The sequence below is a fragment of the Drosophila ananassae genome, chromosome XL, assembly GCF_017639315.1.
Source record: "Drosophila ananassae strain 14024-0371.13 chromosome XL, ASM1763931v2, whole genome shotgun sequence".
NCBI classification, from domain to species: Eukaryota; Metazoa; Arthropoda; class Insecta; order Diptera; family Drosophilidae; genus Drosophila; species Drosophila ananassae.
The window spans coordinates 10,258,636-10,272,343 of NC_057931.1; the positions used below are offsets into that span (position 1 = coordinate 10,258,636).

Genomic DNA, 13,708 nt, shown 5'->3' on the forward strand with positions numbered 1-13,708 from the left:
GGAGAATCGATCCACAAATCGTTTAAGGTATGCCGCTCAAGAATCGGAAGGATATTGGCCAAGATATGGCCTTCAGGCCGCCTGAAAAGTGGACCTCAGCCCGCAACTGCCATTCGAAAGTGTCCAGTTGACCCAATAAATGAAGACAATCATGAATACTTAATGCACACTGATATTTTTTATTGATTCGGACCATTAGGCTGCTCGCATTTCTATTATTTGATTGGTTTAATATCTTATGGCTAAACGTTAACGTTATTGCAAACGAACTGTGCCCCTGCCATGGAGGTATTTATTCAATTTCCAACTAATCAGCAAGAGTTGTGGTAAACAATTAAAAAAAATGTGTGTGTGTGTGGGGTGTGAGGAGTTCTTATTTTGTGAAAAAGAACACTCAGTATCCCCAACACGTTGCACGTAAAAAAAAAAATATTAAAAACCAAGGCAAACAAAACAAATATAATGACAGCTTCTGCTGTGCACAATAACAATTAAAACTGATGTGTATGGGTGGTGTGTGAGTTATACTATAATTTCTAAGTGTTTCGAAACCGTTACATACATAGAGACATACATATATATATATATGATCATCGTATATATCCATTATATAAATCTTGCATATCATTTTCTTATCGTAGGTACACAAATACGTATAGAAATGCCGATAGCTGGCGGGGGAATAGGGATTAGGGATTAGGGAGTTGGGAGTTGGGGGGAGTCCTCTGGATGTCATAAATGTCCTTTCGTCCTCCCCTCTAAATTAGGGATGTCTTATACTAAATATCCTATTGTCGATACAAACATTTACAGCTTAGATCTAGACGCAAAACGAACAGTTTTTTAGCCCGATAGTCTATATAGCTCCAGCATATATATACCATTTAGTTAATAATAATAATATATATGTTTTTGGGGGATCGTTAGACGCGGCGATATGCTACTAGGGGAGAGGGGGTGATACAGGGGGTGAGTTCAAAGGATAATGGATAAAGGACTTAAGGACTTAAGTAAACCGCAGTCAGTTTCAATTCTCATTTTAACTATCTTGTTGTGTGGGTCGAGTGAGGCCCAAAAATGCATTGCTGTTTGTGATATTGATATTGATATTGGTCGATATTGATTGGATTCTTCTTAATAAAGGGGGTGTGTGGTTGGGAGGATCCTTTTTTTGGGGCAATTTGGGGGTTCATCTCTCTTTGAGGCACTTGTGGCTTGGCTAAAGTTGCTTGGCAAACTGAAACAAAAAAAAACTCTAATACAAATTGTGCAAATGATTCTCTGGGGAAATCTCTATATATATTTATTTCTATATATTATTTCTCCATTTTTTTTAGATGCGATTGTGTGCTGTAGTGTGTGTGTCTCTCTAAATACAAAAAAAATTGTTAGTTTATTTCTTTTTTTTTTTTCTTTTTTTCTATTAAAGACTATCAGTACTTTACCCTGCACAAAGACATATATGTATATGGTTGTATAGACATTGTTATTCTTCTGTTTCTTATTTTTTTTTGATTTCGAAAACTTATCTCCTACTCGCTAATCTATATATTTTGCAATGCTATCATTTGTTATTTAAAAAAAAAAAACACCCACATTTTTTAATTCTTATCTTTTCTCCTTCGGATTATTGTTACTTTCACGTGCCTCGAGTACAGTGCGTTTCAGTTAATTAAAACGGTTATAAATTATAAATTTTAAGCATTCAAAAAAAAAAAAAATTAAAAAAAATTATTAAAAAAAAAAATTTTTTCCTCTGGTGGGGTCGGCCTTATATAGCCCCGGCCAGAACCGGTTGCGAATTTTAGCAGACTGTGAAATTTTTTTAAAAATATATTTTTTAACCAAAAAATGCCAGTTTAAACCAAAAAACGCACTGTAGCTACTAACTGGGCCCTAACACTCCGCTCTCTCTTTCTACTACCAACTTGCCGTCCCTCTCGTTCTTATGACTAGATACACTTTCCCGGATCTGATTAGCGACTATACGACTATATACCTCTTCTATATCTAGGCTTTAAACACGAAGGACACAAACACCGAGCACACAATCGCTGGGGGGACACCAAATAGGCAGGATGTAGGATGGAGTAAGGGGGTGCTCTTGTTATTCTTCTCATATTTAGTTTCTAGTACAAAAATTATTTAGTATTTTGTAACAAACGTGTCACTAATAATAATAATAAGGGGGGGAGCGGGGTAAAACAAATGCAAAAAATTCAAAACAAAATTAATAAAAAACAAACGCTAATCGTAGTTGCTAAAAATAGACAAAAAATGCGTAAAACCATAAAACATTTTGGCAGTCGAAGAAGGCCCTCGGGCTTCGATATCCTCATCGAATTCTTATCGGTAAGATATATATATTATATATATATACGATCCTACATATATGGCGCTGGCTCGTTCCTCCTGGTGCTGTGTGTGTGTGTGTGTTTGTGTGTGTGTGATGTTGGTGGGGGATTCAATCGTCGTCGTCGGAGTTGAAGGATTCTGGAATTCATTTCGAGTCAAGGTGATCCGTATCCGGTTCAGGATCAACTGCATCTCCGGCCGTGTCCATCGGAGAGCCATTTGTGCTGGAGGATTGGGTGGCGTACTTGCAGGAGGCCGTCAGGCAGCGGCAGCCCAAGTTGGAGCGATGCTCGGCCCGCCAGAACTTCTCTCCATAATCATAGCTTCATAGTTGGATTAGAAAAAAGGATGAAAACTATAATAATTAAACTGATATGGTCCTGACTTACCAGATCTCCTCGCCGGCGTCGATGTCGCGGCAGGCGAAGAATGCTATCTTGGGGAAGCGGTAGTCCTGGTGCTCGTAGAACACCCGCACCGCCAGGACGTTCGGCTCGCAGGAGTGGTTGAAGAAGCGCGTCACATTGCCGTAGTAGTTGGCATCGATGCAGTGCCCGTTGTCCAGATCGAAGTAGTAGCTATCGTCCGTGCGCCTATCGGCTTCCATAGCCGTCAGGATCTCGCCCGTGTAGCTGGCCACAAAAGTGCCCTTGGGCACGTTGGCCAAAGCCCGAACGCCCCATCCCTTGGATGGTTCCTCGCACTCGACGATCTGAAGGGGAGTTCGAGTGCCGTTCTGGACCACACGGTTCTTGCACGAGAGCTGTGGGTGGGACACAAAGCTGGCTTAGCTAATCCTTTAAAGAAATTCTGACACACTCACCTGGTTGCAGCCGCAGACGTCGTTGCACTCGAAGATCACCGCCGGATCCTCGTAGTTGAAGTCGGAGGTGAGACGGCTCTCGGCCGTGTACCAGTTCTGGGAGGAGGCACCGTTGCACTGGCACCTGTCGCTGCTGCAGCTGTCCGGGCAGGAGCAGATGCGCATCTGCGAGACCCGCCGATCGATCTGCACCGAGTTCTGCTGGATGATGCACTGGGTGACGTAGCGAAAGTCCGGCCAGAGCAGGGAGTCCGCCTCATCCTCGCTCTCCGACATGGCCAGCTCGTTGCGCACCGCCTGGATGGGCCGGACCTCGCGTCCGTTGGAGGCATCGGCGCACGCGACAAGGGTGCGGAGGCCCAGGGGCCGGAAACTGCGCATCTGCATGTTGAAGCCGACGGTGCGGCCGCATTCCGACTCCTCGTTGGGAATGCAATCGAAGGGCAGCTGTTCGGCCTTGTTCTTGATCATCAGATCCGCTCCATTGGCGATCAAAGCGATGCACATCCTAGTGACCGAGTGGCGGCAGGCAATGTGGCTGAAAAAGTGAGGGATTTCCATGAGGGATTACTCCTCTAAGCCGCCTCCTCTTCACACTTACAGTGGCGTGTCCCCTTCCACGTTCTGGACATTGCAATCGGCGCCAGCCTGCAGCAGTACCGTGATGGTGTCCAGGCCATCATTGTGCAAGGTGGACCAGTGGAGCACCGTGTTGTTGTCATTGTCGCAGATGTTGGGATCAGCGCCCTGATTCAGAAGGAAACTGGAGGGCAAGAAAGTCCATCATTAGTTGGATTTCAAGGGAATCCTTAAAGGACACTAATCCTACCTAACAATATCGGTGTGTCCCAGCTCAGCTGCCCACACCATGGCCGTCCAGCCGCCCTCATCCTGGGCGTCGATGAAGCTCAGGAAGCTGGTGATGTTCTTCGAGGCGCGATAGCTCTCCACGATGAGTTGGGTGGCCTCCACGTTGCCCAGTTTGGCGGCAATATGGAGACTGGTCTTGCCATCCGGTCCCTTCAAGGAAAAAAATCCATTTAAATAGAATCCAAAGGAGCAATCGGAAACCCACCTTAATGGCCACATCGGCTCCGCACTGCAGGAAGAGATTAAGCATGTCGCACTTCTCGTTCATCACCGCGCACATCAGGGCCGTGCGCAGCTCGGTGTCCACGATGTTGACAAAGTCCTGGGAGCTGGCGCCCTTGCAGAGCAGCAGATAGGCCATCTGAAGTGTGCCCGAATGGGCCACCAGATGCAGGCAGGTTCCATTTGGATACTCCCTGATGGGAGTTAACACATTGAAGTCGGCAGCTGCAACAGAAAGGGATTAGAAAGGGTACTGTTAAGTGCTCCTGGAAGACCAGTTACCTAGAATCTCGGCCACCCTTTCGAGATCATCGTTCTGAACGGCATAGTACATGTCCCGGGAGGTGAACTCGGTGGTGACCCGACCACTGGCCGACACCACATGGCCCCGCAGCACCACATTCATCACCGAGTCGGGAATGAGCTGTTCAAAGTTGATCGTGTTGAGGGATTGGCTGATTTTTCCGCCACGAGTTCCATTGGTCTTCGTCGCTGAGGCGGAGGCCGAGGATGATGATGAGGAGGAGGGCGTGACAGAGCCCACGGCGGCGGAGGATGAGGAGGAGCCTTTGCCTTTGGTTTTGCCAGCAAGACTGGACTTGGCACCGCCGCCCGCTCCTCCTCCGCCAAACTGTGTCAGATGCGACGAAGTCGTCAGCTTGGCGGGTTTACTGTGGAAGACACCAGTGTTTATTAGTTTTGTGTGATGATGTAATGGGATCTGGGTCGGATGCGCATACATCTTGTACTTCTGGGTGGGCAGAAAAACGGGCAGTGACTGGCACTTCATGGTCACCGTGGAGGCGCGCTCCGGAGTGTCGCATCCGCAATGCGGACACTTGAGCACCAGCACAGGGCTGCTGAACTTGGCCCGATCTCCGCGCTCCCACTGGCCCTCGCAGGACGAGTTGAGGATGAAGCGCTGGGCGCAGTCCGGGTGGAAAAAGTGCTGATTCTTGCAGAGAACAAACTTGCCCTGGAAAGGAGAGTCGTTCGTTAGAAACTATGGACTATGGAGAGCCTGTAAGAAGACCCACCTGAGTGCAGAAGATGCCGCAGCCGGCACAGCAGTTGTGGGAGTGGAGTCGCTTCTTGTGCTCGTCGCAGAGGATCATGTAGCCGACGCGCTGGCTGGGACGGAGGAGGTTGTGCACCTCGGAGGAGAGCTCGTTGCAGCAGCCGATCTTCTGCTCGTCAATGTGGTCGATGGCACAGCAGTAGGAGGATTCGGGGGCGTTCCGCGCATAGTACTGCGAACTCTTCTGGCAGAGGCAGATGAACTTGGCAAGAGTTGAGGTGCTCGGCGTGGCGTCCGAGTCGGTGTTGATGGGCGGTATGTCGGCCAGGATCGAGGAGTTCAGCGAGTGCAGCTGGGCATGGTCCAGCGTGGAAACGGCCACGCCAGCGGCTGGCGAGGAGCCACCTCCTGCTCCAGTCGCACCTCGCCCACCGACGCGACGAGTTAGCTTGGGTGGGAGTTGCTGTGGGGCAGCCGTGGCGGCTGCTTTCAGGGCCTGTGCGGATGTGGTGGCCACCTCCTTGGTGGCAGTGTTCCGGACACGCAGGGTGACACTGCGCTTGGCCACCTGGACGCGGGTGGTGGGCACGAACTCGTTGTCCGTGTTGGAGCTGTCGTTGTCGGAGGCCTCGTCGCTTTGGTTGCGCTTCAGGCCGAGATGCTTCAGGTGCTTCTCCTTCTGCTTGGCCAGCTTGCGCTGCTGCTTCTTGTTCAGCTTCCGATCCTCCGGGGATCGGTTGGCGTTGAACCGGGCCGCCTTGATGTCGCTGAGGAACTCCTCCACGTTGGGACACGGCCGCACCTTGCTCTTCGCCAGCAGGGCGGCGCTGGCGTTCTCGATGTCCCGCTGGGACTTGGAGAAGAGACGCTTCTTGATGGCACTCGTCCCGGCCGGATGCCCCTCGAAGTTGCTGCCATCCGATTTGTCGCTCTTCTGCCGCGACGTGGAGGAGCAAGATCCTCCACCGCCACCACCACCTCCACCGCCTCCCACTCCCGACTGGGGCGTCTCAAAGTCGCCGTTCGAGGAGCCGGCCGCCGTCTCCCACTGGGTCATCCGTTCAATGTGCTTCGTCTCGAACTCGCAGCGCAGCTCATCGTTCTCCAGGATCTTCGGAGTGGGCTTGATCCGTCGCTTGGAGCGCTTCGGCAGCTGGACCTCCGGCCCAGTGGCAGTCGCCCGCTTGTTGCCATTGGTGAGAGCCAGATTGGCTGCCGGATCGGGCTTAGTGCCGGGCTGGATCTTGGCCTTCCTGCCGCGCTTCTTCGGCGGCGTCTTCCCGTCCAGGAGAACCGGCGCCACGGCAGCAGGAGCCACCTCCAGCAGGGACAGATCCGCCAGCGGGGGAACGGGCTCTGTCTTTACCTCCTCCCATCCGTCGGCGGGATGACGGTTGCCCAGCCGGACACTCCGGCGCATTCGCTTGGCATCCCCGCCGGGAGCAGACCCGTCTGCAGCTCCTCCGTCGTCGTGCTCCGTTTTGACCACCACGAGATCGCCCAGCGACTGGTCGGGCGGGTGCTCCTCCGGCAGCTTCCGCTTCCTGCCCGGCTGCTTCCTCTCCACCACCACTGCCAGGTCCTCTCCAGCTCCGCCAGGTGCTTCGCTCGGCGCCTCCGCCACCTCCACCTCCGGCTTTATCTTTTTGGCACGTCCTCTGCCCCGCTTGGGAGCCGGTGGCGGCGCAACCTCCTCGGGGGGCGATGATGTCACGGTGGCTGGTTTCTCCGGCTCCTTCTTCACCTCCAGCTCGACGGCTGCTGCAGAGGCAGTTGTTCCTGCCACAGCCACCTCCTCGACGATTGGCACACTCGACTCCACCTGCATCTCTGTCTCCACCTCGGGGACGTCCACCGACGAGGCAGGTGCTGGCTCATCACCGGTGATGGGTGGCGTGGGTGTTGTGGGGGTGGGGGTGGGCGTGGGCGTGTCCGTGGGACGGGGAGTCCTCCGAGAACGTCGGGTTCCGCCCGGGGATACTTGTTCCTGCAAGATACAGATACTCATTCAGTGGTGGACGGTACAGACTGAGTCCTGGCCGAGGGCATGCAGGAATGCCAGACGAACTCGGTCGGTTGCCAGGCAACAGATTCAACCAAACACACGGCCGTACAGCTGGCCAGGAAGCGGATGGATGGGTGGGATGTGTTTTAACCCCCGAGAAGTGGAGATATTTCTGGGACAGTAGGGTCGGTCTCTCAGGGGAGACTTTCTGGGCTTTATAGACTATCTTTTGTAGGATAGTTCTCTAGGATCTCTGGAGGGTCTTCGAATATATAGAATATAATGTTTTTCGGAACATAGTCCCCCCTTTGGAGTGTAGAAAAAGTCAGAAAATAGGGGAGTTTTAACCCCCAAAGTTGAGATATAAAATATTTTGAAAAGAAGTGTCTCTAAAATAAGGGAGATTTTCAAAGCTTCTTATAGAGAGTTTGAGGTTAGATCTTTATAGGCTAGTTCTGAAGGATCAAAGGAGAGAATTGGAATATATATATCTTGGAATATAATATATATATTTGGCAATAAAATAATTATATCTAAGAATTTAATATATGTCTTGTAATATAATGATTATTTGAAATAAAATGATTATATCTGGGAATATAATCATTATATCTTGACCTATAATATATATATATTGAAATATAATATCCTTCAGACCATAGGTTAGATTTTTAAAGCATAGTTCCTTAGGATCTGAAGGGATATCTTGAAATACAATGATTATATCTTGAACTATAATGATTAAATCTCGGAATATGATGATTATCTATTGAACTATATATTGTAGTGTCTAGAAATATAGACTTCTTCAGACCATAATCCCCCCTTAAAGGCCATAAAACCAACAGTTACACCCACAGCACTTCCGCTTCCTCATAACTAGCTCTCAATGAGTAGAAACTATCTACTTTAAAACCTCTATTTATAGTCTGTGAGATATAGTACTAGACTACTAGACCTATACTATATAGTATATATTATATAGAACAATCTGTATCAAAGAATAAATATTGATTACGCTTATTCAGCGATTAGGAGTAGTGTCTTCGAATAAATTGATTTGGAAATTGGGAGGTTTTCCGGACGGAGAGTTTCGCAGATCGAACGAGGGGGGGAGTGGAGAGTAAAATTTCAATAAAAAATTAACTTGAAATGCGAAGCTTAAAAGCTCGTCATAATAGTGTTGTTTTAATTTTTTATGTGAGTGGGAGAGTGGGGGAAGGGGGGGGCAGAGAGAAGCTTTTCCTCCGGTGGCCATAAAAAATGAACATGGCACATCTGTTGGCCAACAAAAAAGTATCTCATAGATGCAGTTTTAGTCCAAAAATCTAACCAATAAGAAGAAGAGAGGTTTCTGGGCGCCCAGTTGTTGAAGAAACGGGGAAACCCCCCCAAATTAACCTAGAGGGTGAGAGAGAGAGAGAGAGAGGGGGGGTGGTGGTGGGGACTAGAGGTTAAACTCAAAACATTCCAATGGGATAAGTTAATTTTTTTTTATTATTTATTTTTTATTTTTATTTATTTTTTAAACAATAAACTATATACTAACATACATACATATATGGAGTGCAGGAATTTTTGAAGCTCACACACACAGAGGGGGACTGAGTCACACACACACACAGACACACACATACATATATACGTACGTTTTTATCAGCACTCACGGCTGCTGCTGCTGCTGCTGCGGCGACTGCGACGGGTGCTGGTGCTGTTGGTGCTAGTGCTGCCACATTTGAATCTGTTGCGTCAGCGCCAACGTCGACGCTGGCAGAATTGACAACAAGTGGAGATGCTGCTGCCGCTGCTGCTGCGACTGCTACTGAGGCCTGGGATTCTGCAGCTCCGGCGTTTACTTCCTGCTTTTCGGCAGGCGCCGCCTCCTCTTCGGCTCTCTCCTTTGCCACCACCCCCTCGGGCTGCACCAGCGCCACTGCATCTACCTTCTTATCTTCTTCTTCTTCTTCATCATCATCATCGTTTTCTTTTGGTTCCTGTTTGGGGGTTTCCTCTTCCTCCGGCTCTTCCTGCGGAGCTTCCTTCTCCCTCTCTTCCTCAGTCTTGATGATTTCGCTCTGCTGCTGCTCTGCCGACGTCACTGCATTTGCATTTTCATTTGCAACTGTAACTGTAACTGTAACTGCGCCGCTCTCTTCCAGCTTTACCGTTATGGGGCTACTTGCCGCATCCTGCGGCTGCTTCTCCTTTTCATTCTCTCTTTCGTTGGTTTCTTTCTTCTCTCCCTCTCCCTCTTCTTCTTCTTGTTGTTGTTGTTGTTGTTCCTTGGCCCCCAAAGTTTCAGCGCCAGCTGCTTGCACTTTTTCCTGCTCTTCGGTTAGTTTTTCAGAATTTTCTTCTGCTTTTTCGGTTGCATTTTGGCCTTGAGCCTGCGTTGTGGTCTCTGCCAGCGCCTCAGTCGCTGTCGCTGTCTCAGCCTCTGCTTCTGCTTCTGCTGCCGCTGCTTCCTCTTCCAGCTTGACGGCAGCGGAATTAACAACATGTGTTAGAAGTTCCTTGATTTCCTTCAAATCCTCGCCAGAGTTTGTTGAATCCTCCTCCTGGTCAGGCTTCTCCTGCTTCTCTGCCGCTCCCTCTCCCTCTGTGCCTTTGGCCTCCTCCTCCTCCTGGTCCTCCTGCTGCTGCTGATTCTGTTGCTGCTGCTTCTTCTCCTTGTCCTTGCAGGCAAACTGATTGTTGGCCAGATTGCGCCATTTGAGGGTCTTATCCTCGGCCAGGTCAATATTGAGGAGAGTGCCCCCCTCGGCCGTGGAAGTGGCACAGTCCGAGTTGAAGGTACTGGCCATGCTGTTCAACAGCTCCACATAGTCCGTCATCCTGACGGACTAGGAGCCTCTCTTTCTTCCACACAAGCACTTTTTTTTCTCTCTATTAGTCTATTAATTATTTATTTTTTTATATTTTCACACTTTTTTAATCTGAATTTTGTAGTGTTTTTTTTTCTGTTAGTTTTTCTTTGTTTGATTTTGTTGCACTTTCAAGAATTAAGAATCAAAAATCAAAAATCAATATTCCATTTTCAATTTCCTAGTAGCCCTCAAATCGAATTGGGTCTGGAATATGAAAATGTATATGAAAAATATAGGCGATAAGATTGCTGCGGCCCCTCTCTGTCGCTGCTCGCTACGGACAGAGGCAGCGACAGTGGCAGTGGCAGCGGCAGCGACAGCGCAGCCCAGCAGCAGTGGCAGTAAGGCAACGTTTTGCGGCCATTGAATTTTATCTATTTTGCCATCACCTCAGCACCTCAACGTTTTCAATACAAATTCATTTATTTTTTAATGAAACTAAAACTGAGAAACTCTTTTCATAAAAAAAAAAAAACACAAAAAAAATACAACAAATAAACAACGCAAGCAGCGACGTCGACTGAGCCCTGGTGGACAGTTAACTTTTTTTTTTTTTTCTTTCGTTTTTTTTTTTGTATTTTTTTTTTAAAGAGAGGGGGACGAGAGAGAGAGACAACACACGCAATGTGTTTGCAACTTTTGTTCACAAAACAATTTCAGCCGTAATTTATTAACAATTTCTTGCACTTCGATTTCTGTGGAGGTTGAGAGATTTTTCGTTTCCGATGAAGAAGTAAAAATGTTTGTAGAAATCGCTGCTGCTGATTAGCTCACAACATGCTGGGCTCGCTCTCTCTCTCTCTTCGCTCTCCTCTCGCCATTCTTCTATGCTATATTGTTGTTGTTTTTGGTGCTCTTCGTCTGCTCTGGTGCTGCTGCTGCCACTACTTCTGCTGCTGCTGGTGCTGGTGCTGCTGCTGCTGCAGCAAGTTACAAGTTTATGATTGCGTTTGATTTTGGATTTTTAATTTTCAGCTTAGAATTGCGATGACCCCCCACCCGTGTTGGTTTCTTGCGCCAATTTCCTCGACACTTAGCGGCCCAATTATGAGAAATTATTAAAAAATTATAAAGAAAAGCGCACGCACGCACACTCTTGACGAGGCGTCTTGCGGACGCCCAGCTAGAGGTGGAGAATCATCGATGTTGATAATATATCAAAATATCAATATATCGATATGACATCTATACAAATTTCAACTAAATATCGAAATAATCGAAAAGAATAATAGCCGACAATGCTAATCTAGGGTGGCAACTATGTAATGTTAACGCATAAATTATTCCATTAATCGAAAACATTGATGTTTTCCACCTCTATCACAGGGAAGGCAAGTTTTAGCCATGCTTGGCAGCACTTTTTTCCCCCAACTGTGCAACACTATAATTTTTGCAGTATTTCTGGTATTTTTAAAGTATCCCATATCTGGTCACGCTGCCCCTAGCGTTAGTGTTTTTGCCATCTCTACTCACGGTTTCGCAAAAGACATAAATAATAATTGGTAAAAAAAACGATTAATTATTGTTATTGGGGCTAATTTATGCCAAAAGTGCACACATGCCAAACATTCGCACGTGACACGAACACGATTGGCATTAGTGAGCGTGAGGGGAATCCCGAATAGAATGAGAGAAGATGCGCATGCGCAGCCGCAGATTGCTACCGATTGTCCTGTCGCTGCTAATCCTGGTCCTCCTGTGTCTCAGTTACTTCTCCGGCCACCTCAGGGACCCCCCTGACGATGAATTCCTACTGCACTTGCCCGCCGAAGCCGAGCAGACGCTGGACAAGACCACGCGTCCTGGCGAGCCCTCGGTGCCCAGTGGTCCCCTCCTCAATCTGACCGACTTCGACTACCTACTGCGCAGTAATGTGTGTCGCAAGGCGGACCGTGAGCTGCTGGGTGAGTGAGAATTAAATTAGCCAATTGGAATCCCTCTAATTAGTTTGTTTGACGTCCCTCCTAGCCATTCTGATAGTCACCTCGTACGCTGGACACGATGCCCTGCGCTCCGCCCACCGCCAGGCGATACCCCAGAGCAAGCTGGCCGAGATGGGTCTGCAGCGGGTGTTCCTGCTGGCCGCCCTGCCCACTCGGGAGCACTTCCTCACCCAGGAACAGCTTGTAAGCGAGCAGAAGCGCTTCGGCGATCTCCTCCAAGGCAACTTCGTGGAGGATTACCGGAACCTGAGCTACAAGCATGTGATGGGCCTGCGGTGGGCGGCCCAGGAGTGCAAGGACCACGCCAAGTTCATTATCAAGCTGGACGATGACATTATATACGATGTATTTCACCTCAGGCGGCACCTGGAGGCCCTGGAAGTGGGCCAACCCGCCCTGGCCACCTCCAGCACGCTGCTCTCTGGCTTTGTGCTGGACGCCAAGCCGCCGATCCGCCTGAAAGCCAACAAGTGGTATGTGACCCGGCAGGAGTATCCACACGCCCTCTATCCCGCCTACCTCTCCGGGTGGATGTACATCACCAATGTGCCCACGGCCTCCAGACTCGTGGCAGAGGCGGAGAGGGTGCCCATCTTTTGGATCGACGACACCTGGCTGACGGGTGTGGTGCGTACCCGGCTGGGCATACCGCTGGAGCGCCACAACGACTGGTTCTCGGCCAATGCCGAGTTCCTCGACTGCTGTGTGCGCGACCTGAAGCAGCACAGCTACGAGTGCGAGTACTCCATTGGCCCGAATGGCGGGGACGACCGACTGCTGGTCGAATTTCTCCACAACGTGGAGAAGTGCTACTTTGACGAGTGCGTGAAGCGGCCGGCTGGCAAGTCGCTGAAGGAAACCTGTGTGGCGGCCGCCAAGTCGCGAGCCCCAGAGCACGGCTTGGCCGAAATAAAACCGGTCAAGCTGAGGTGACCTCGGTTCCGGTTTCCGGATAACCCACCAGACTCAGTAGCGCCTGCTCAGTAGCAGTTAACTTTAATATCATCTACACGTAAGGCATCCCATGTGCAAGAGGCCCGTCCTCACCCATACATTAGTTTCCTTAAGCTTAAGATAATGCAGAACAGTTTTCTGGATGCATCCTGTTTGCTATAACCAGTGGTAAGATACTATTCTTATTCCTGTCGTGGCATTCCCTAACTTTCCCTCGTACTTTGCAGTGTGATAAGATCGAGTAATGTAGCTGCAGTCAAAAGAATATGCAGAAAAAGTCGAAAAGGTAAGATTTTATCACACTCACTTTACTCAGTAACCAGACAGACTCCGTCCTAATCAGTATGCTAGGGTTAGGCTCGAAAGTAACTAAGCGATCAACTGCATTTAAACACTACAGTCCAAATAAATTGCATATTTTTCTAATAAAAGCTAAAAAACAAACGAGAATTGATTTTGAAATAGATAATCCTTTAAGGAATGAGAAAACTATGATTTCTTATAATTTTACCCCAAAAATTAGGCCATACTTTATTTTCACAGAAAAGTAACGGATATTTTTGACCCCAAAAAGTAGGCAATACTTTATATTTTAATTATTTCTCACAGCCAAGTACCGGATATTGATTTCTTTTACAGTTTGAGTGAAAA

General features: G+C 48.5%; 2 protein-coding genes across 3 annotated transcripts; one reads left to right on the plus strand and one right to left on the minus strand.

The window, feature by feature from the left end:
• Positions 1–156: 156 nt before the first annotated feature.
• LOC6504668 lies at positions 157–11,329 on the minus strand. Its single transcript, XM_032453147.2, has 11 exons — positions 11,160–11,329; positions 8,943–10,364; positions 5,308–7,275; positions 5,011–5,246; positions 4,553–4,941; positions 4,254–4,495; positions 4,008–4,198; positions 3,780–3,941; positions 3,179–3,716; positions 2,745–3,118; positions 157–2,678 (listed from the first exon to the last, which is right to left on the minus strand). The coding sequence occupies exons 2-11, from the start codon at positions 10,125–10,127 to the stop codon at positions 2,501–2,503; spliced, it is 5,463 nt and encodes a 1,820-aa protein (XP_032309038.1). The 5' UTR covers positions 10,128–10,364; positions 11,160–11,329; the 3' UTR covers positions 157–2,500.
• Positions 11,330–11,570: 241 nt separating this feature from the next.
• On the plus strand, positions 11,571–13,501 carry LOC6504847 (beta-1,3-galactosyltransferase 5). 2 transcript variants are annotated; one of them, XR_001408320.3, is made up of 3 exons: positions 11,571–12,064; positions 12,129–13,225; positions 13,285–13,501. XR_001408320.3 is itself a non-coding variant. In XM_001966406.4 (2 exons), the coding sequence occupies exons 1-2, from the start codon at positions 11,797–11,799 to the stop codon at positions 13,034–13,036; spliced, it is 1,176 nt and encodes a 391-aa protein (XP_001966442.1). In that variant the 5' UTR covers positions 11,571–11,796; the 3' UTR covers positions 13,037–13,501. The 2 variants fall into 2 exon arrangements, 1 of the variants encoding a protein (XP_001966442.1); XM_001966406.4 differs by having other exon boundaries at positions 12,129–13,501.
• The last annotated feature ends 207 nt before the right edge of the window (positions 13,502–13,708 follow it).

Bases quoted from the DNA above. Each gene is read 5' to 3' on its own strand.
- LOC6504668 (XM_032453147.2), bottom strand. From the start codon at position 10,127: ATGACGGACTATGTGGAGCTGTTGAACAGCATGGCCAGTACCTTCAAC. The intron at 3,119-3,178 runs GTGAGTGTGTCA...TCCCACCCACAG, and splicing joins ACGTCTGCGGCTGCAACCAG to CTCTCGTGCAAGAACCGTGT. The intron at 2,679-2,744 runs GTAAGTCAGGAC...CCAACTATGAAG, and splicing joins GACGCCGGCGAGGAGATCTG to CTATGATTATGGAGAGAAGT.
- LOC6504847 (XM_001966406.4), top strand. From the start codon at position 11,797: ATGCGCATGCGCAGCCGCAGATTGCTACCGATTGTCCTGTCGCTGCTA. The intron at 12,065-12,128 runs GTGAGTGAGAAT...CGTCCCTCCTAG, and splicing joins GGCGGACCGTGAGCTGCTGG to CCATTCTGATAGTCACCTCG.